The following is a 21,330-nucleotide window of genomic DNA, read 5'->3' as shown; positions in this document are numbered from 1 at the left end:
GTCACCTTGTTTCAAAACAAAAAAGTCAAAACAATAGGAACACCTATATCTGAAGTTCCATTCTAGAAATGTGGACACACACATGTGCAGAAGGCAGGTTGGCTTGTTTGCTTCACAGTCTTGGAGGCTGCACCTCTCTTTTGGCTTCGAGGCCAGGCTCCACCTCCTCTCAGCATCCCGCCAGCTCTTGTACGTGTGAGCCTGCATGGGAGCATGTGATAAAGCAAAAGTCCTGCACCTAAAACAACAGCCCTGGATCAGGGCTCTGGGGCAGGGGTGGGGGCAATTAGGAAACACGAACCCTGCCTGGTGTTGGCTTTGAACTTTGGGGCCCAGTGGTTCACTCGTTGCAGGGGTTTGCCATGGGCTCATTTACATGTGCACACGTATAGTGACCCTGGCCCCACTGGTGATAATGGGGTACACACAAGCACTTATAGTGCAGCAGGCATGCAGCTCAGTGTATTGGCGTAACTGTGAGCAGCACCAGGTGAAAGGGTAAAACACACACACACACACACCACCCAATCCGTAGCCAGGAGGCTTGGAGTAAGTGGTGGAGCCGGAGATACTTAGATGCACGACTGCCCCACTGCTTCCCAGACAAAAATGACACCCTCCAGCCCAGGGTAGTTCCTAGGGGCAAAGGGGTCTGACCCCGCCCCCAGCCACTTGATTGGCAGGTCTCTTCTCAAGGCCTCCCTTCTGTCACCTGCCTAGTAGGATTCCAGCCTGGACTGCCAGGGAGCCGCTGGGTCTGTGTGCCTGCTCTGTGTGGGTTTATAAACACTGGGCATTCTGAGCAGCCAGATGGCATGTGAGGAATTAGGAAACTTCACTTCCTGCCGCAGAGGAGGGCCTTCCTGCGCACCCCCCCATCCACCTGCCTGGTGTCCTTGGGGGCTGGCAGCCCACGCCCCCTGTGGTTGATCCTCCTCTGAGCTGCCTCAGAGATGGGGAGTGCAGGAGGGCAGCAGGCCTCCCTGGAGGGAGGAACCTGGAGGCCTTGAGGTCCAGAGCTGGAAATGGCCCCAAACCTGCAGTCACAGAGCAGAGCTGTGCACTGAGAATGACAGCCCACTGGTGGTGGAGAGCCCACTTGGGTGGCCCCTGGGAGTCCCCGGGGGAGGCTATTTCCCCCTGGAGATCTCTGCCCATCCCCCATGGCCTTCTCCCCGGCCCAGTGGATTCACCTGCCTGCAGAAGTCTGTTCTTGTGCCCCAGGTCATCCTGTTAGGGGAAGCCATCTGCCTTCCATCTAGGCCCCCCAGATGCTCTCATTGCCCCTCCACAGAGGGGAGCTCAGGCAGGCTTCCCTGGTCTGCAGGGCTGAGAAGACCACATAGGAGGGCCGGTAGGGCCGCAGCCAGTGTGGACCCTCAGCAGAGCAGCTTCAGACGTGCCTCCGGCTCTGCTCAGGGCTGGGCAGTGGGGGACAGGGGAAAATGACCCCGCAGGTGAGCAGACTCGGAGCGGCAGGGAAAGAAGGAAGGTTGTGGCTTATTCCGGGGGGCGCCAGGGGCACCTGCTCTCCTGTGGACCTGCGATTTGGCCAAGAATGGATCCTGGGAGAGAACCGGGAGTGCCCTTTGCACAGGGGGGCAGAGCCTTCCAGCAGAGAGAAAGGGATTTCTCCGGGGTTGAGTGGGAGCATGGCACTCTCCTGAGCCCACCTCCTGTGCAGGGGCTGCTGCGGGGAAGGGGTAGGCTGGGCTGGGAGGGAGGAGAGCCCTTGCCCGGCTTGCCGCCTCTCCCTCTCGGGAGGAACACGCTGTCCCCGCCCGGGCCTGCGGCTTGGGCAAGAGCGCATGTGGGACGCCTTGTTCCCTGATAAGATGAGGCAATCGCTCGCAGCCCGCCTGGCAGCCTCGCTGCGGCGCCAGGGAACATTTATGTAACCCCTGCCCGCCGCCCCGCGCACGGCTCCCCCTGTCCGCGGTCCCCACCGCCCCGGACACACCCTGCTCCCCCTCCCCGCGGCACCTCAGCCCCTCGCGGACGTGGCCCCCAGCTCCCCCTTCCGTGGTCCCCACGGCCCCGCGCGCGCCCTGCGCCCTCTGCGCCCCCTCCCCGCGGCACCTCGGTCCAGCGGCGCGCGCTCGTGGCCCCCTCAGCTCCCCGTCTCGCGGCCCCCAAATCCCTACACATGCTTGGCACCCCCAACTACCTCTGCTCCCTCCCCCTTCTCATGCACAGCACAGCACCCCAGCTCCCCCAGCCTCGTTCACGCCCAGCACCTGTGTCCCCAGCACCGCTCCTGACCTGGCACCCGATGCCCCCCTGCAATGACACAGGCCCTTTTCCTTCCCTTCTCGCATCCCAGCTCACCCCTGTGTGCCCAGCACCCCACAGGCCTAGTCCTGGCTCCATTCCTCTCTCCAGCCTCCCCCTCACCAGGCCCTCTCCTGGTCCTGCCTCTAGGTCCCTGACATCCCTCCCCCCACATGTACACACTGTCACAGTCCTGGCCTGGGGCCCTCTGCTTCAGAAAACAGCCAGGCTGGGGATGATGGTGGATGGGGAGGGAGCAACTGGGACAGGGAGGGGCCTGTCCCCTGGTGCATGCAGCAGGATGTGGCTGGAGGGCACAGCTCCCCGCAGGGATCTGGAACCTGGGATTTCTGATCTATACTGAACCCTCCTTGCAAGTCTACACCGCGTACTGTTACCACCTCTTGTCACATTCCCAGGAGAACAGCACAGGATTCCAGCCAGAGAGAAGGGAACTCAGGGTTTATTTAGTCCAGTGGTATCCCCATTGCCTCAGAACAGGTAGCGGGCACACTCCCCACTTCTCACTGGGTTCAGCCACACCACCCTGGGTGTTCCCCTCCTACAGCAGTTTGCAAAGTGAGGCTGGGGCTGCCTGCAGCTCCCAGAGACCCTTTTAGGGGGCCATGAGGTCAGAGCTGTTTCCCTAACAATGCATTATTTGCCTTTCATTCTCTCAAAAGAATACAGTGGAATATTCCAGAGACTACATGTAATGACATCATCCCTCTGACAGCTATTGGAATGTGTGCTGCTAAAATCTTTTTCAGTTTTAATTTCAAATGTGAGAAATATTGATGAATATATAACCCACATAACAAAGTTCTTTGGGGTTCTCACTAAAAGTTGAGAATGCTGTCGTGCAGTACAAGTTCTCTATTCCCCCAGGGCATGATGGGGGCGCCCCCCCACCTCCCCCCACCCCCATCTCTCTCTCCCGCCACTCATTCTAGTAGCTGTACTCATCATCACTCGGGCCACCTCAGCCAGTCTTGGTGCTGTTCCTTGCCAGCATGAATCATAGCTGTTTTATCCGTCTGTCTGTGGCTCCCCTCTTGGAATCAGCTGATAGGGAAATAGAGAATGGAGCAGGGGAGCTGCTTCTGTCTGGATGGAATGGCTGACACTTCTCCCCACCTTCCTACCACCCCCGGCTGCCTGGCACCACCACCCCATCCCCTGCAATGCTGTGGTCCTCATTGGCCCTGATGTCCAGAGGCCCGTGTGCATGTATACCCACCTCACTTGCCTCCCAGGGTTGCAAGCAAGGAGACCTGGAAAAGGATAAGGACCCAGAGCACCTCCCAAAGCTGAGTCTGAACTGGGTTACCCACCACCCCCAGATCCAAACCTGCGGAAGACACCTCCTGTTGGTTAGATGTCAAACTCCCTGGGTTGGTGCCTTGAGGCTCCAAACTGGTTGCTCTGGTGCATCTGGAACCTTCAAATAGGTTTGGGAATGGGAAACAGTAATGCCTATCTGGTTTCAAATCTCCCCCACCTCCACCCTCAAAACACAGAATCAATAAGGAGAGTGAGTACAACCACGCAGCCCAGAGCTTCAGCATGACTGGGAGAGCGAGTACACCATGACATTCAAATATTTTCTAAAACTGTTTTTTTTTTGTTGCTGTTCTGTTTTTCTGAGAAACTTTCTTGAGTGTATGTCCACCTTTTCTAAGGGCTTTTTGTTTGCACAACTATATCTTCAGTTCTTGAGTACTATTTTTTGTTCTCTGAACTTCCTTTTTATGGTATCCTGTTTGCTTCGTGCATAAAGTTTTGTCTGCAGTTCCTCTGAGAATGTGAATTAGAAATTTTTTGTTCGCTTTCTCCTCTGTTTCCTGGCCTGACTCTCCCCACTGGAGTCCGTCGTTTTGCTCTTGGGCGGCCTGGCCCTCCGCGGATGGCTGCCTCTCTTTGAGGTCCTTGGACAGCAGTGCTTTGGGTGGTTGCTGTGGGTTTCTTCTGCTGGGGATAAGTGGTCCACTTTCAAGGACTGGCGGGTGCCTTAGGCCTGGAGGTGGGGTGGGGTGGGGAAGAGCCGAGCAGGAAAGGCAGCTGTGAGGCAGGTACCCCCATCCCAGAAGACAGAAGAGCTGTACTCTGAGGTGCCAGTCCCCTCCCCTCTCCCCCACTGGTTCTCCCTGAGCGACAGATGGAGGTTTTGAGGTTCGGAGTTTGCTGAGGAGATGCTGGCCTGTGTGTTGCTCTGTATGGGGCATGGGAGCAGGGACGTCAGCATCCTGACCGTAGCCCACCTTCATCCACGTCTCCCCACCCACCCCTCCCAGGGTGCCTGGGGCAGCCACTTACCTGTCCCCATGCTCAGGTCTGCCCACGTCTGCTCCGCATGCTGGGGGCCCTTCTGCCCTGTTGTCCTGCTGCATTGGACCTTCTGTAAGAGAAGGCACCTGGGTGAGCTGGACATCTCGGTCACGGGGTCTGAGGCCCTGGAAATGGCCTAGTCAAACCCCCTCATTGCAGACGAGGAGGCCAGGGAATGTGGGAAATGGCCCTGGGCAAGGGCACGGGGTGGTTGGGTTTGGAAATTCCACTGGGGCCCTGCTCTCTCCCTGTGCGTTGGTCTGGGCTCTGCTGGGTACACGGCTTGGGAGTGTGCCCCGTGTGGGGTGCAGACTCCTGCCGATGTGCAGTGTACTGGGGCTGCACCTTATTTCTTAGGGCCGGAGGACGGCCTGTGTCCTCCGGGGCACAGGTGTGTCAGGCACAAACCTAGGGGGTCCACTGTGCTGACCCATCTCTCCCAACCCCCATTCCCCTGTGAGCTGTGGCTCCTTCCCTCCCTGTGTAAACTGCGGGGGGTCTCCCTGGGCAAGGCTGGGAGGGCAGGGGGAAGGGACTTGCCGAGGGCTGGAGAAGGGGAGGTCCCGGGGCTAGGCGGCGGACGAGCCCCGCCGGGAAGGGTCCAGGCGAGGGAAGACTGACGGCCCCCCGTGTCCCCGCAGGTGAGCGGCCCTTCGCCTGCAGCTGGCAGGACTGCAACAAGAAGTTCGCGCGCTCCGACGAGCTGGCCCGGCACTACCGCACGCACACGGGCGAAAAGAAGTTCCGCTGCCCCATCTGCGAGAAGCGCTTCATGCGCAGCGACCACCTGACCAAGCACGCGCGCCGCCACGCCAACTTCCACCCGGGCATGCTGCAGCGGCGCGGCGGCGGCTCGCGTACCGGCTCGGTCAGCGACTACAGCCGCTCGGACGCCAGCAGCCCCACCATCAGCCCGGCCAGCTCGCCCTGAGCCCGCCCGGGGCCAGGGGTGGGGGTGCGGGCTCCCCACGGCTCCCGCCCTCCTTGCTGCGCCACCTCGGCAGCCATGAGCAGAGGCTCACTCCCCATCGTGGGTCCCTGGCTTTCCCTTTTCTCATAACCTAGAGGAGAGGAAAGAACTTTCTGAAAAGCCAACAAGAAAACAATTTTTCTTCACCTCAGGTGTTAAATTTGTAAAAAAAAAAAAAAAAACAGAAAAACACACAAAAAACTAAACAAAAAATTTCGAAAAACACCATACCCAAATTGCACAATAGAAATACCCACAAAATTGAAATTCAGCGTGTTGGTTCCCCCCTTTTCCCCCCATTCTCAGGGATGGACATGTTTCACAAAGGTCAGTGAAGACACCCCTTCCCTCCGCCTTACTCTGTACATAGATTTGCACTCGGGAGCTTTCTCTTAGGCTCGGGGACAGGACACGCCAGGGACAAAGCAGGCCAGGGTCGGCATCAGCAGGGTGCTGCAGACAGGTCCCCTCAGGTGGTCTGGAGAGGACATGGCTGCCAACACTCAGGCCTCTGCAGCAGACTCGTGAGCAGCTGGGCACCACTTCTTCCCCTTCCTGCCCACCGGGTGCCAGGCCTCCAGCCCCCGCCCCAGCAGACCCAGCACACAGACATCGCACAGGGACAGGCCACTTCAAACGGATGCCTTAAGCTGCAGTGGGCAGAGGAGCACAACACAGGGGGAGACAACCAGCCCTGTGCCCATCCCCACCCCCTCCAGCCACCCTTCATTCTCTGGGGCCCTCTCTTTGCGGCCTCTCGGAGACCTGGCAGCAGAGATGCAACCCTGGCTTGCGAGTGCTGTGGCACTGGCAACACGCTGGGATGGCAGGGCCCTGGCCGCACCCTGCTGTACTGTGCATGGAGATGCCCACTGCTCCCGTGTCCAGGACTTGCCAGGCACAGGACAGCCGTCCCTGCAGAAGGCAAGGGAACCCTGACTGGAAGGTGAAACCCAGGCGCTCCCTTCTGTACAGGTGTCCGGAAGTGCTGTCAGCGCACCTGTTCCTGAGCTCGCAGTGGCCCTGCTCAGGAGCAGCTTTGTCTGGAACAGTGGGTGAGTTTGTTGGACCACATGAACAGAAGGCTGCGTGCACGGCAGCGTGCCTGTCCGCAGGCGTGCACACACACTCGGTACTCTGCGGATTCTACTCTATAGCAAGAGACCAGAGCATTGTGATTTGGAACTTTCCTGTAGTGCTGAAGTGGATGTTTTGGAAAATGCTCTCCGAGAAAGTGCATTCTGTTTTCCTCCACGGGGAATACCAGATGGAAAATGGTGGGAAACACTTTTCTCAGACCCACACTCTCCCCCAGGGCAGACTTAGCCAACTTCCCATTTCTACTTGAGCTTGGCACCCCCAGGACAGCTCCTCCCTTTCCCGCCTGCTTCTCCCCATCCTGCTGAGAGGGCCCCAGGCTCACCAGCTTGTGATGCAGGATCTGCCTTTCCCCGGGCTCTCATGGTGAAAGAGGAAGGACAGAGAGGTGGCGTGGCTTCTCCTGAGCCGAGCCCAGGCTGGGTTGCGGTTCAAGGCCCTGGGCCAGGTCTGCTCACGTCGTGCCCAGCACGCTCCCCCTCTGGGGAAAGCTGGAGCGGAGCCAGCTCAGCATTGCTGCCCAGGGTGGGGGCCTTCAAATATAAGCCCCCGACAGCGTGCGTGTGTGTGTGTGTGTGTGTGTGTGTGTGTGTGTTGGGGGTTCTCGGTTCGGGGCAGACTGGGGTATTTTGCAGACCTCTTCTCATTTTGATGAGGTGGAAGGCCCTGTGGCCCCTCAGAGGGACTTCCCAGGCCCAGAGTGCCTTGGTTTGGCAGTCCTGCTTCTCCTGCCACCCCCTCCTGGGAACCAGGCTGGGGGCAGAGCACTGAGGCGCCCAAGACCAAGGCCCCGTGGGGCCCACACAGTCCCTTGGCCGCTGCTTGGGGCCGCTCTGGAGCGGATGGGTGCCTCTGCCCTGCGGTCGTGTGGTCGGCAGGCTGCTGCTGCTGACCAGGTTCCTGGTGCCCGTTCCTCTCTCTGCACTGCATGTCAGCCGGGAGCAGCTGGTGGCCTGCTGGTGGCTTCTGAGCAGCACGACAGGTACTGAGTGAGTTCCACAGCAGTGCTGTCCCTGCTGCTTGGGTGGGAGCGGGTGGGGGAGGCAGGGGCTGAGCCGGCAGCCCTGCCCCTGTGCCAAGTCTGTTTGGTCTGGGTGACAGCCTGGGTTGTGTTTGTTCCAGGAGAGGCTCAGACATGCGGTAGAGGACCATGGGTGCTTGGGGGTGCAGAGATCCTCGTGCCCAGCTCCCAAGGGAGGCACGGAAGGGCCCGTGGTGGGCCTTCCCAGCTCTTCCGTGTGAGGCAGAGAAGCCACACCCTGAATGCATTTCATGTCTCAGGAATTCACATTCCAGGTTCAGAAATTTTATTCCAAAGTCCTTTGGTGCGATCGCCCATCCACGAGACCCCAAAGGCAGGGAGAGGGAGCAGGCAGGGAAAAGCCAACAAAGCCCTCTCCACAGGGGAGCCAGGGGTCTCCGTGTGACCTGCCCCACAGCGTCACAGAAGGAGATTGAGTAACCGCACGTCTCTCTGTGCATAGGAAGGGAGGAAAAGGACTTAAACCCAGTTATCTTAAAATAAGAAGAGCTGGTTTGTTTTAGGTGGGGGTGGGGGGTGGGGGGGGGAAGCGGGCGTTGGCTGTTTCCAAAGAGAGCACTTAATTTCCTTTTTCTTCTAGCTGTCCCAGGTCTGTTCCGTCTGATGGATGGAAGGGTAACATTGCCTTAAAGCAGAAGTATGCAGGTGTTGGCTGTGTTGGGCGGATGAGCACCTCTTCATTCCAGAAGGGGTTCTCGGTTAATGGAAGGGGGCAGCCCCTTCTGCGGGCACCAAAAGGGAATCACCGCCGGAACCCCCAGGGCCACGGGCCTAGACCTCCAGCCTCCAGCCTTCTGGAGTCATTTGGGGCTTACACACATTTCACTTGAAGGGCAGACTGAGTCTGTGAATCTCAGGCTAAGTTCGGGCATGCTCTCCTAAGTAGGTTAGCTGTATTTACTGAGGCCCCCACCCCCACCCCACCCCCAAAAAAAGCAGTTAGGCCAGAGAGAACCCTCCTGGGACAGTCTGTGCTCCCTTCTCCTGTGTAGGATGCCTTTCCCAGCCTGGGTCTGTGTCAGGGTCTCTCACTTTTATGGATTCTGGCCATGCCTGCTGGTTTCAGGGGGATTGAGGAACCCGGAGGCCCCCTAGAAATAGTAGTGAAAACTCACATTTATTTTGGTGCGGACTTCTCTGCGAGGGGGCAGAGATCTCAAACTGAAGGTTGCTCAAGTGAAGCGAGAGTTCCCCTCTACACAGGACTAGGAGTGCCCAGACACGGCTGTCCGTTGGGGTGGTGATCAGCTCAGGTTCTGAGCGAGGAAGCTTCTCTTTGCATCAGCCATATTAGGGGGGAACGGTTGTGTGTTCCCCCGATGCCTACGAATCCTACAGCCATATGGGAAAACAGGCACAACCCTTTCCACCAAGGGCCCTGCAGTCCTCTCCTGTGGGTGCTACAGAGAAGTGGGCAGGGATGGCCTTTGGTGGGAGCTGTCCATCTGGGGCAGGGGCTCCCACAGCAGGCACACTCAGGCCTCCAAGGGCAAAACCACAGGGGATGCTGGCACCCCCAGACCTCACCGTGCCGTGGGTCAGCGCACAGGCCACAGGAACGCACACAGGGAGGGCCGGCGACTTGCCACGGTCCCAAGCAATCTGTGGCAGAACCAGGTTCTCCAGAAGGCCCAACCTCCTTTCTTGCCGGAAGCAGGTGCTAGGGTGAGCTTCACAGGGGCGTCTGCTTTCACCGTGGACATCACACGGGATCCCGGCTTCAGGCAAAACGTGTCCTGAGTGGTCGTGACCCCTCTTCTCTCTGCTCCTGGTTTGGGCTGTGTTTTCAAGGCTACCTAGTTATTTTGGCTTCTGACAGGTGTCACTGATATATATATATATAAATATATTTTTTATTTTTTTTTAACCCATTTAGAAAAAGTCATGTAGTCACAGAAGCTGTGCCAGAAAGTTTAAAAGGGTTTGATATGACGGTCACATCGCAACTGGTGAGAAATAGGACAGAAGCAAGGCTTTGCGGGTCATCCCACCTTTTTTGCTATCCAAAGATTCCATAGGGGATTCTGGTGACCATGTTTTCCATACTCGAGTTAAGGGTGCAGGCTGACAGTTGTTGAATTCAGGCTCGCCCCAGGGAAGATCCAGGCCATAGGCTTCTCCTGAGGCTAAGACTAGGCTCCAGAGGTTTGCCCTAGACACATTCTGGAGAGTTCTCTGCCAGCGCTTGGAGGCACCATCCAACTTACTACTGACAGATGCCTGCACGTGCTTTAGTATGGGGCCCTGCCTCCACTGGGCCTGGCCCAGCCCAGTCCCCACCCGCTGCCCCTCGTCCGTCCCGAGGGTTGGGTTGGGCAGGAGGTGGCATCCGCCTGAGGAGAGTGGCCACAACCTCACTCCGAGACACTGGACTGGCAGTGTGTCCCCCCACCTGTGACCCCACCCAGCGTCCCCCCTTCTCGTACAGCTTTAAAGCATTACTATTTTTATTTAAAAATGAACAGGATTGGAGGAATGGAGCATTCCTTGCCCTTCCCATCACGCCTTCCCTGCGGGGAGGGCAGTGCCAGCTGCTTTCCCCCAGGGCTCCTGGAACCTTTAGTTCTCGCTGGTGTGTTCTCCTAGAGGACACATCTACAGGCCGCTACGTGCACTCATCAGGAAACCCGGCTTGTGGGCTGGATGCCTGCAGAGCAAGCCCCGGGCCTGACCGAAGGCTGTCCCCGCCACCCAGCCCTGGGGCCTCTCCACAGGGGGCCAGGGCCCCTTCCCAAGGTCGTGGGCACCTGTCTGGGTGTGAGCGGGGGGCTGTGCCTTTCTAGCCCCGGCCCTGAGACTCCCCCAGTGTCCCAAGTGCCCGTGACCACAAGGACCCTAGGTGCCGGTGTCTGTTGAGCAACTATGCATTGTCCAGGGACGGGGTTTTGTTCTGGCTTGTGCAGGACCTGAGATCCCGTGTGTGGGTGTGGATGCCTGGCGGCTCTCTGCCGTTCCCCAGCTGCATGGACAGCCCCTTCCCCATCCAAAGCCATCGATGCAAGCTTCTCTGGAATCGTTTGCCAAAATCCAAAGGCAAAACCCAAGGGTCTAAGACCATTTCCATTGAGCACACGTTTTCCTTTTCTGTAGGAACATTTTGTTGTTTTTAACCAGCATCACCCCATGCTTCCAAAGGCCATGTTTCATCTTTCCCGGATCACTACACTGAAGTATTACAGTTGTACAGCACCCAGTCTGCCTTGGCTTGCTCAGATGAAACTTTGTATGTATTTTGTATGGCATAGATTCTATATTGTAATGATGTCCTATGCAAAAAGAAAAAGATTAACGGAATTGTAAATTTTATTGTTTTAACGTGTATGCATGTTTAGTGATGTTTACATTTTGAAATAAAATTTATGATTCATTATTTTACTTGCCACAGCTGGTTCCTTTTGAAGGGCGTGCCTTGGATTGGTTCTGGGAGGGGACAGGGATGGAAATGGACAAACTTTGAGCACTTGTGACTGGCCAAGTGGTAGAAAACACCCAGAAACCTCGTACTGGAAAGAGGAGCTCCATGCTAAAGAGGGTGCCCCTCCTGGCACACACTGCAGGGCCCACCTGCGGTCATTTCAGTATTTCCGGTCAATTCCGCAACCCATCCGCTTCTCCCCACCCACCACCCCCAAGGCCTAACCTCCCAAATCCACCTTGAGCACCGAGGAAAAAAGACTCTGTGACACGGTGCTTTCCTCTAGAATTCCCCATAAACACCAGGGAACTGTCTCTTCCCTGTTGGGGCTGCACCTCTGCCACCCCCAGTGCACCCATCCCGGTGAGCCTCCAACCCCCTCTAGCCTAGATGTTTCCAGGAGGTAATTAGAGCAAACACCTACCCTTGCCACTCTGCCCAGAGTCCAGGACATGCCCTGTTTCCTGCTACTGAGATGCCCATGGTTGACCAAGCTAGTTGTGGCATTCCATTGTTAGGTCAAACACCAGCCTAGTGTCTTTGTGGAGGTTTTTCCTAGATGGGATTAGCATCAGCAAACAGTTGGCTTTAAAAGCAAAGGAGATGACGCTCAGCAATGTGGGTGGGCTGGTCCAATCGGTTGGAGGTCTCAAAAGTGAGAAACTGAGAGTTTCAAGATCCAGAAGGAATTCTGCCTGGAAGCTACAGCCTCAGATTGAAGACATCAACATCAGTCCTCCCAGGATTTCCAGCCTCTGACCTGCCCTATGGAGTTCGGACTTGCCAGCTCCCACGGTCATGCAAGCCAGTTCTTTCTTTTAATTCACTTTTATTGAAATATATTCACATACCATACAATGATCCAAAGTGTACAATCAGTTGTTCACAGTACCATCACATATGTAGTTGTGCATTCATCACCACAATCAATTTTTAAACATTTTCAGTACCCCAAAAAATATAAAAATAAGAATTAAAAGTAAAAACACCCCAAAACATCTCATATCCCCCACCCCCATTATTCATTTAATTTTTGTCCCCATTTTTCTACTCATCTGTCCATACACTGAATTAAGGGAGTGTGAACCACAAGGTTTTCACAATTACAAAGTTGCACCCTAAGAGCTACATAGTTACACAATTGTCTTCAAGAATCAAGTCTACTGGATTACAGTTAACAATTTCAGGTATTTCCTTCTAGCTATTCCAGTACACTAAAACTAAAAAGGGATTTCTATATAATGCATAAGAAAAGCCTCCAGAATGACCTCTTGACTCTGAGATCCCTTAGGAACTGAAACGCTATTAAACTGTTTCATTTCTCTTCCCCATTTTGGTCAAGAAGACTTTCTCAAGCCCACAATGCCAGGTCCAGGCTCATCCTCTAAAGTCATGTCCCACGTTGCCAGGGAGATTTACACCCCTGGGAGTCATGTCCAACTTAGTGGGAAGGGCAGTGTGTTCACCTGCAGAGTTGGCTTAGAGAGAGAGGCCACATCTGAGCAACGAAAGAGGCTCTCTGGGGGTTACTCTCAGGCACAATTATAAGTAGTGAACCAGTTCTTTATACTAATCTCTTCCTATACATGTGTCCTGTTGGTTCTGTGTCTCTAAAGAACCCTGACTTATACCCACCCATAGGAACTGCCCGAGTCATGTATCCCAGTTTCTGGGGCCAGTCCAGCCACTGCAGGACAGGGCTGGGGGGCCCCTGGGGACTGGGGAGAACTGCACTGATACACTGGAGGCTACATAAGTCTCTTTCGCTCACCAGCCTCCCCTGACTGCCCTCCCGGTGACCGTGACCTTCCGGCTGGAGGATGTCTACAGCAGAGGAAACAGAAAACCCACCTCAAGCAGGAGGAGGTGGTTATGAGGCCTCTGGCCTGCCCCCGAGGGCATGAAATTGCAAGGGCACCATTGTCCCCACCCGTCCCCACCACCCTCCCTCCCCCAGGCACAACCACAGGAGAGCATCCAGAAGAAATGAAGCTTGCCTCTGCTAGGCAGAGGAGTGGGTGGGTTTAGTTGACAACATCCCTTTATTATCACCTGTTGTGTGTAGGGCAAATGAAAATGAGGGAGAAATTTTAAAGTAAGAATGAAGGACAAAGGTGTTGCAGTGGATCTGAGATACATTTTGCTTTGTTTTTTTTTTTTTTCCTGAAAGCCGCATCTACCCTGGCAGTCATTTCCTGGTCTAATGTTGTTTTCTGTTTTGTATATTCGGGGGAAGGCTGAGACGTGGGTGCACCCAGACACACTGGGAGCCTTCACAAACACAAGTACACATTTCCAAACAAAAGCAGTTTGGGTGCGGAGGCATTTGGAGCCCAGACTGGGCTGGAGAATTTTCCCAGGACCGCGGCTGTTCGCCTTCTCAGAGGCGTCTCTATCTCACTCAGAACTTCCCCAGGCAGCAGCGACTGTGGACGGATCTGCCTCCATAAATAGTCGTAGGTTGAGAGGAGTCCAAATGCTTTGGAAGTATTGTCAAGGGAGAAAACTAAAACAAACCACCACCACCAATCTATCAGTTACGACATCACTGCCGAGGTTAAGAGAGATTATGAGTTCCTGCTGGGTTTCCTTTCTAGAAGATTCTGGAGGTGGAGGGGCATCATCTCAGGAACTGGGGCTCTCCTGAGACCTTGAGACACCGTCCCCCTCACCGAACTAGTGTAGGAGGAAGAAAACATTCACGCCAGCAGTATGTTTCCCTGATGCCTTAGAATTGTATTAGCATGTGTGACATAAACATAACCCATTTTCTCACTCTGTCTAAGCCCACTTGGCAGGTGAACTCACTGCCCTCCCCCTATGTGGGACCTGACTCCCAGGGGTGTGAATCTCCCTGGCAACACAAGATATGACTGCCGGGGATGAGCCTGGACCCAGCATCCTGGGATTGAGAAAATCTTGACCAAAAGGGGGAAGCAAAATGAAACAAAATAGAGTTTCAGTGGCTGAGAGATTCCAAATGGAGTTGTGAGGTCATTCTGGAGATTGTTCTTATGCACTATATAGATATCCTATTTTAGTTTTTAGTGTATTGAAATGGCTAGAAAGAAATATCTGAAACTGTTGAACTGCAACCCATTAGCCATGATTCTTGAAGACGATTGTATAACAACGTAGCTTACAAGGAGTGACAGTGTGATTGTGAAAACCTTGTGGCTGACGCTCCCTTTATCCAGTGCATGAACAGATGAGTAGAAAAACGGGGACAAAAAGTAATTGGATAATAAGGGAGGGGTATGAGATGTTTTGGGTGTACTTTTTTACTTTTATTTTTATTCTTATTTTTATTTTTATTTTTTTGGAGTAATAAAAATTGTCTAAAATTGATTGGGGTGATGAATGCACAACTATATGATGGTACTGTGAACAACTGATTGTACACTTTGAGTGATTGTATGCTATGTGAACATATCTCAATAAAATTGCATTTTAGAAAAAAAACAACCCATTTTCTTATCATTGTCTCTCCTTGTGCACAAGGTGAAGAAAGGAGGGCAGAATAATAAATGCAGCAGCTGGGGGAGAGGCGCCTGTGGCTGGCAGGACCCCTCTGTTGGAGCAGTGACCGTGTCCTGGGAGGCAGGCAGAGCAGTGAGCCTCACTCGGGACACTCTCCAGGCCTGACCCCCGCTGCATATTTATCATAACTTGGGTTAAGAAGTCAGATTTGTGGCCCTCGAAGTGCTGCGACATGCAGTGAAAGGCTTGGAGCCAGGTGGGGGTGGTACATGGAATGAAGCACCCCCTGTTCTAGTTTGCTAATGCTGCCGGAATGCAAAACACCAGAGATGGATTGGCTTTTATAAAAGGGGGTTTATTTGGTTACACAGTTACAGTCTTAAGGCCATAAAGTGTCCAAGGTAGCACATCAGCAATTGGGTACCTTCACTGGAGGATGGCCAGTGGTGTCCAGAAAACCTCTGTTAGCTGGGAAGGCACGTGGCTGGCGTCTGCTCCAAAGTTCTGGTTTCAAAATGGCTTTCTCCCAGGACGTTCCTCTCTAGGCTGCAGTTCCTCAAAAATGTCACTTTTAGTTGCATTGGGATATTTGTCCTCTCTCAGCTTCTCTGGAGCAAGAGTCTTCTTTCAACAGCTGTCTTCAAACTGTCTCCCATCTGCAGCTCCTGTGCTTTCTTCCAAGTGTCCCTCTTGGCTATAGCAAGATTGCTCCTTCTATCTGAGCTTATATAGTGCTCCAGTAATCAAGGCCCACCCTGAATGGGTGGGGCTACACCTCCATGGAAATTATCTCATCAGAGTCATCACCCACAGTTGGGTGGGGAACATCTCCAATAGAAACACTCAAGGACTTACAATCTAATTAACACTGATACGTCTGCCCACACAAGATTACATCAGAGATAATGGCATTTGGGGGGACATAATACATTCAAACCAGCACACCCCCCAAAAACATTTTCATAGTCATAATGAACCCATTTGTAAATAGGACCTGTTGAAGTAGTAACTTTTAGTTAAGCTCTGGCCAACTGAATCAGGATCAGTCTTAATCTGTGTGACTGGAGGCCTGTAAGGAGAAGAAACTGGAAGGCAGAAGTCAGGAGAAGGCCACGGGAGCCGGAAGCTGGAAAACAGCAGTAGCACAAGGAGAGAGAATCACCGTGTGCTGGGAGGTGGAGAAGCAAGCTCTGGATTCCAGCCAGCCAGGCCAGCACTCTTCAGACTCTGGGGGAAAGCATGGTTTGGCCAACACCACCTTAATTTTGGACATCTAGCCCTGAAATGGTGAGACAATAAATTCCTGTCGATAAGTCAACCAGTGTGTGATATTTGTCCTAGCAGCCTGGCAACCTTAGGACAGTGCAAAGACAATAGTTAATTTACTGGATGTCAGAGTGAGGGTTTCAAACAGTGTCAGCAGGCCAGCAGGGATGACAGAAAGTCCCTGACCCCAGCTGACCCAGGTGGTTCATTGCCATCTCACAGCATCTAACATGGAGGAGATACCAGGCTGTGGCAGGTTTCCAGGGAACACGGGGTGTGGGAGGAGCTGGAGAGCTGTCTCAGAGCAGGTGAGGGGTCAGCAGCTTGGGGAGGGCATGGGTGTCCTCACAGCATCCCAGAGAACAAAGTCCAGCCAAGGCTCACAAACTGTGTCTGTCTCCCTAAGGAAGAACTTAGATCACTTGTCACTGGCCTTCCGGTAGTGAGCACCCAGTTGCTGGGGGGCATTCAAGCAGATATCAAAACATTCCCTGCCGAGAATAGCACAGAAAGGATTTGTATTCTAGAAAGGAGCCCAGTTAGTATGCAAAGACAGGGCCTCCATATTTTCTGGTGGTCTCAGTGGGACATAATCACCAAACCCTCCAAAACCTTCTCCTTTTATATCATGTTCTAATCCTCAGCAGGCTGAGCCCACCTGCAGAGGGCCTTGAATGATGGGTTAGGCAGTGTTCCGGTTTGCTAATGCTGCCGTAATGAAAGATACCAGATATGGACTGGCTTTTATAGAGGGGGTTTATTTGGTTACAAAGGTATAGCTCTAAGGCCATAAAGTGTCCAAGGTAAGGCATCAATAATAGGGTACCTTCACTGAAGGATGGCCAATGGTGTCTGGAAAACCTCTGTTAGCTGGGAAGGCATGTGGCTGACATCTGCTGATCCCAGGTTTGTTCCAGCTCCTCTCTCGGCTCCTGTGCACTCTTCAAAATGTTGCTCTTGGGGTATTTTGTCCTCTCTTAGCTTCTCCAGAACAAATTCTGGGCTGGCTTCAGGAAAAATCTGCTTTCAAAGGCAGTCTCCAAAATGTCTTTCTCAGTTGCTCTCCAAAATGTCACTCACAGCTGCTCTGCATCTGAGCCTTTGTGGCTCTTTTTAAAGTTCTTGCCCACAGTTGATTGAGTCACATCTCCATGGAAACACTCAACCAGTAGGTTCCAACCTAATCAACACTAATATGTCTGCCTCCACAAGATTACATCAAAGATAATGGCATTTGGGGGGACATAATACATCCAAACTGGCACAGACAGTATATAATTTATTCTGGGGACATAGGTGGCTTCATCACCCAAATCAGCATCATCCGTACCATGATAAAATTCCTGCCATCAGCACCGCTCCTAAGGTCTTCTAAGTGGAAAGCAACTTAACCCAGTGAAGGCCCCCAGCTGTTCCCGGCAGGGACATACCCCTGTGCTAACTTGACTCCACCAACAAGGATCAGAGGCCAGAACTCTGTAGCAGAGGCACACAGGACAGACAGGTTTTGATGGAAGGTAGTGTGCCAGTTTGGATGTACTATGTCCTCCACAATGACATGTTCTTTGATGCAGTCTTGTGGGGGTTGATGCATTAGTGTTGATTAGGTTGGAATCCGTTGATTGAGTGTTTTCATGGAGACGTGACTCAATAATCTGTGGGCAAGACATTTGATTGGATAATTTCCATGGAGGTGTTACCCCACCCATTCAGGGTGGGTCTTAATTGAATCACTGGAGCCCTATAAAAGTGTTCACACACAGAAGGAGGTGCTGCAGCCAAGAGGGACACTTTGAAAAATGCACAGGAGCTGAGAGTGGAGCTGGAACACAACCTGTGATCAGCAGACGCTAGCTATGTGCCTTCTAAGTTAACAGAGATTTTATGGACACCATTGGCCTTCTTTCGCTGAAGATATACTTGTGTTGATGCCTAAATTTGGACGTTTTCATGACCTTCAGACTATAAATTTTAACTAAATAAACCCCCTTTATAAAAGCCAGTCCATTTCTGGTATTTTACATAATGGCAGCATTAGGAAACCGGAACAGATAGTGTTGGAAGCGTAGGGTCTATATTAGTGTCCTCTGGCTGCTGTAACAATTACCACAAGCATAGTGGCTTAAGACAACACACATTTGTTCTCCTACAGCTCTGGAAGATGAGAGTCTGAAATGAGATTTACAGGACTGAAATCAAGGCTCCAGAAGAGAATCATTTTCTTTACTTCTGTAGCTTCTAGAGGCCATCTACACTCCTTGGCTCCTTCCTCTATCTTTAAAGGCAACAGGATACATCTTCTCTCCTCTCTGACCTCCTACCTTCCTCTTATATGAACCCTAGTGATTACAATAGGCCCACCCAGATAATTCGAGATAATCCCATCTCAAGCTCCTTAATTTAATCACAACTGTAAAGAACCTTTTTGCTTCTAAGGTAATATATTCATAGGTTCCAAGGCTTAGGACTCATTTTCCAGGTAAGGTAACATATCATAGGTTCCAAGGCTTAGAATGTGGACATCTTTGGGGAGTCATTTTTCAGCCTACCACAGTCTGCCATTTAGCCCCCAAAGATTCACATCATTCCTGCATGCAAAATATATTTCCCTCATCCCACTATCCCCCAGAGTTCAACCTCTTGTAGCACCAAATCACATCCAGAATTTCACCATGTCATCAGCTCAAAAGGCCAAATCTCAAAATGTGAATCATCTCCATCAAGTTGGGCTGAGACTCTGGGTATGCTCCACCCTGAGGCAAAACTCTTCTCCAACTGTGGTCCCAGCACACCAGAAAACAAATGGTCAGTTCCCCAAAAACAAAGGTGGACAGGCCTAGGATCACATTTATAATCATTCCCATTCATAAAGGGAGCAGAATGGAAGGAAAATGCTGAACCCAATCATTTTCAAAACTCAGTCAGGACAATGTGATTGGGAAAGCCATATGGACCACACTCCCCTTTGTCCAATGTATGGATAAATGAGTTGAAAAATGGGGGCAAAAAAAAAAAAAGGCACCCAGTGTTCCTTTTTACTTGAATTGTACTTTTACACTTTAATTTTTATTCTGATTATTTTTGTGTATGTTGTAATGAAAATGTCAAAAATTTTGGTGATGTATACACAACTATATAATGGTACTGTAAGCAACTGAATGTACGCTTTGTTTTGTGTGACTGCATGGTATGTGAATATAACTCAATAAAATTGAATTAAAAAAAAGTAGACAAGTCACCTCATAGACAACACAAACAAGCAATTTGGGAGGTACAGGAAACAAATGAAGCATTGATCAATGCAAATTACAAGATATATGTCCATGCATATAAGGTACAATAGACAGAAGCATTAGCAAGATAATTCAGAAGTTTCATAATGGTAATTGTAGTTAAGAGACATTAATAAGGCAAAGTTGAAACTGCTGTATTAGGTGGCTTTCATATATACCTGGAGATCTGATTACCTATAGATAATAGGCTCTATCAATACTGGATGCAGCAGAGGCAGAGAAATCTCTATAAATCTTACCACAATGTGAAAAAAAGAAAGAATTGCCAAGGACAAAAGGAATTATAGCCAATTCTGTCAAAAAACCTTTGGTTGTAGATGGAGGAAATCATTCTTGGCTTGAAGAACAGTATTTCCTTAGACAGATGATAAAAAAAGATCTAAGAGTAGAGATTATATAAAAGCTGTTAGTAAATAAGCTAGTAAATTGAAATTCATGATAAATGACAATGGATTGGGTCTGTATCCCGGGATACTTTAAAATGTACTATACCTGGAAGTTTAAAGGATAGAATTATTTTATATACAGTATAGCTTCTGCCATTACTTTTTTATGGGTATGAGATTTGGAGGATTCAGAAAATAGAAGAAAAGAAAATACAAGTTTATTAAAAAAAAAAAAAAAAGCCTCAGTTGGGAAACCTCATTAGGTTATAGGGCCTCAGGAAAAAATCCTCAGAGGTGCTTGGCTCTGCCCTCTGGCCCCAGAGTTGTTCTCCCTTTTTCATGAAGGGCAGCACGTGCCTGCAGCCAAGTAATTTTATCAACCTGTTTCTGCTTGTAGAATTTTGGGAGTTAGACAGCCTTCTCTCACTTCATGCTCTCTCCATTTCAGTCCAAACTGGCAGTGTTTCCGCAGATGTAATATTCTCTGAAACCTTGTGGATCTCCCACATATAAAACAGGAATTCCCTCATTAGACAAGATGCTCTGCCCCAGGTCTTTCCTGGATGATTCCATCTCTATTTTTGGCTTCTATGGAGAGGCCTCAGAAGATCCATGAGCCACACACCTGTCTCCACAAAGAGCCCTCTATGTGAGTGAGAACTTTTTCGTCCTTCTGAGGCACTGGCTAAAAGGTTATCCAACCACATCCTTGGCTTTCTCTTCAGGGAGCACTTTCCTAACACTGAATCTCCTAATTTTATTGTCTCTGTGATTTGGATGGACTGAGAATTTCCCAAATCATCAAGTCCTGGTTCCTTGTTGCTTACCAGTTCTTTCCTCAGTCTATTTCCTCTGACATGTAGCTATGAACAACAAGAAGAAACCAGGCTGCACCTTCAGTGCTTCACTTGGAAATCTCCTCAGCTAAATATCCAAGTGCATCACTTACAAATTCTGCTTTCCACGTAACTGTATCACCCAATTCAGCTAAGCTTTCTGCCTCTATAGAGTTAGTATTTCCTTTCCTCCAGGTTCCTGTGCCGTAGTCTTCATTTCCTCCTGAGCCTTCACCAGCCATGCCTCTAATGTCTATATCTCTACCATCAGTCTGTTTAAGGCAGTCTAGGCTTTTTCTATCATGTTCCTCAAAATTCTTCCAGTTTCTATCTATTGTCCAATTCCAAAACCAACGCCACAATTTTAAGTATTTGTTATAGCAGCACCCCACTTCCAGCTAGCAAAATCTGTAGAGTTTCCTGGAGCTGCTGTAACAAATTACCACCCACATGGTGACTTACAAAACCACTTCCAGTTCTGGAGGTCACAAGGTCCAAAATCCGTTTCACTCAGCTCAGGTGGGGGCAGATCTGTGCTCCTTCTGGGGCCCCTAGGAGAGAATCCACTCCTTACTTTTTCCAGCTTCTAAAGACCGCCTGCATTCTTGGGCTGGTGGCCCCTTCCTTCATCTTCAAAGCCAGCAGCATAGCATCTTCTCTCCTCTCTGGCCTCCTGCCTCCCTTGTATAGGACCCTCATGACTGTACCAGGCCCACCCAGATAATCCAGGATAATCTACATCACTTCTACAAGTCCCCTTCCCCATAAGGTGACATATTTCCAGATTGTGGGAATTAGGACATTGACGTCTTTGGTTCCATTACCCAGCCTACCGCAGGCCCTCTTAGGAGCAACCAGGCTCCCAAGACAAAGGGCTCCTGTTTGTACTGATTGCCTGGGACAAAAGGACACTGAAGGAGGTGGAAAAGGGGACAGGGTGACAAA

General features: G+C 51.5%; 1 protein-coding gene across 1 annotated transcript in view; it reads left to right on the top strand.

Moving 5' to 3' along the window:
• The window catches only part of KLF13 (Kruppel like factor 13), a 45,941-nt gene extending 34,862 nt beyond the window's left edge, over positions 1-11,079 (top strand). Inside the window, exon 2 of the mRNA XM_037832856.1 lies at positions 5,241-11,079. Within this exon, the coding sequence (XP_037688784.1) occupies positions 5,241-5,530 (290 nt within the window). The 3' untranslated portion in view covers positions 5,531-11,079. The remainder of the gene's footprint in view (positions 1-5,240) is intronic.
• Positions 11,080-21,330: the final 10,251 nt, after the last annotated feature.

Source organism: Choloepus didactylus, chromosome 4, assembly GCF_015220235.1.
Source record: "Choloepus didactylus isolate mChoDid1 chromosome 4, mChoDid1.pri, whole genome shotgun sequence".
Classification (NCBI taxonomy): domain Eukaryota; kingdom Metazoa; phylum Chordata; class Mammalia; order Pilosa; family Megalonychidae; genus Choloepus; species Choloepus didactylus.
This window is presented reverse-complemented; position numbering and strand designations above follow the sequence as displayed.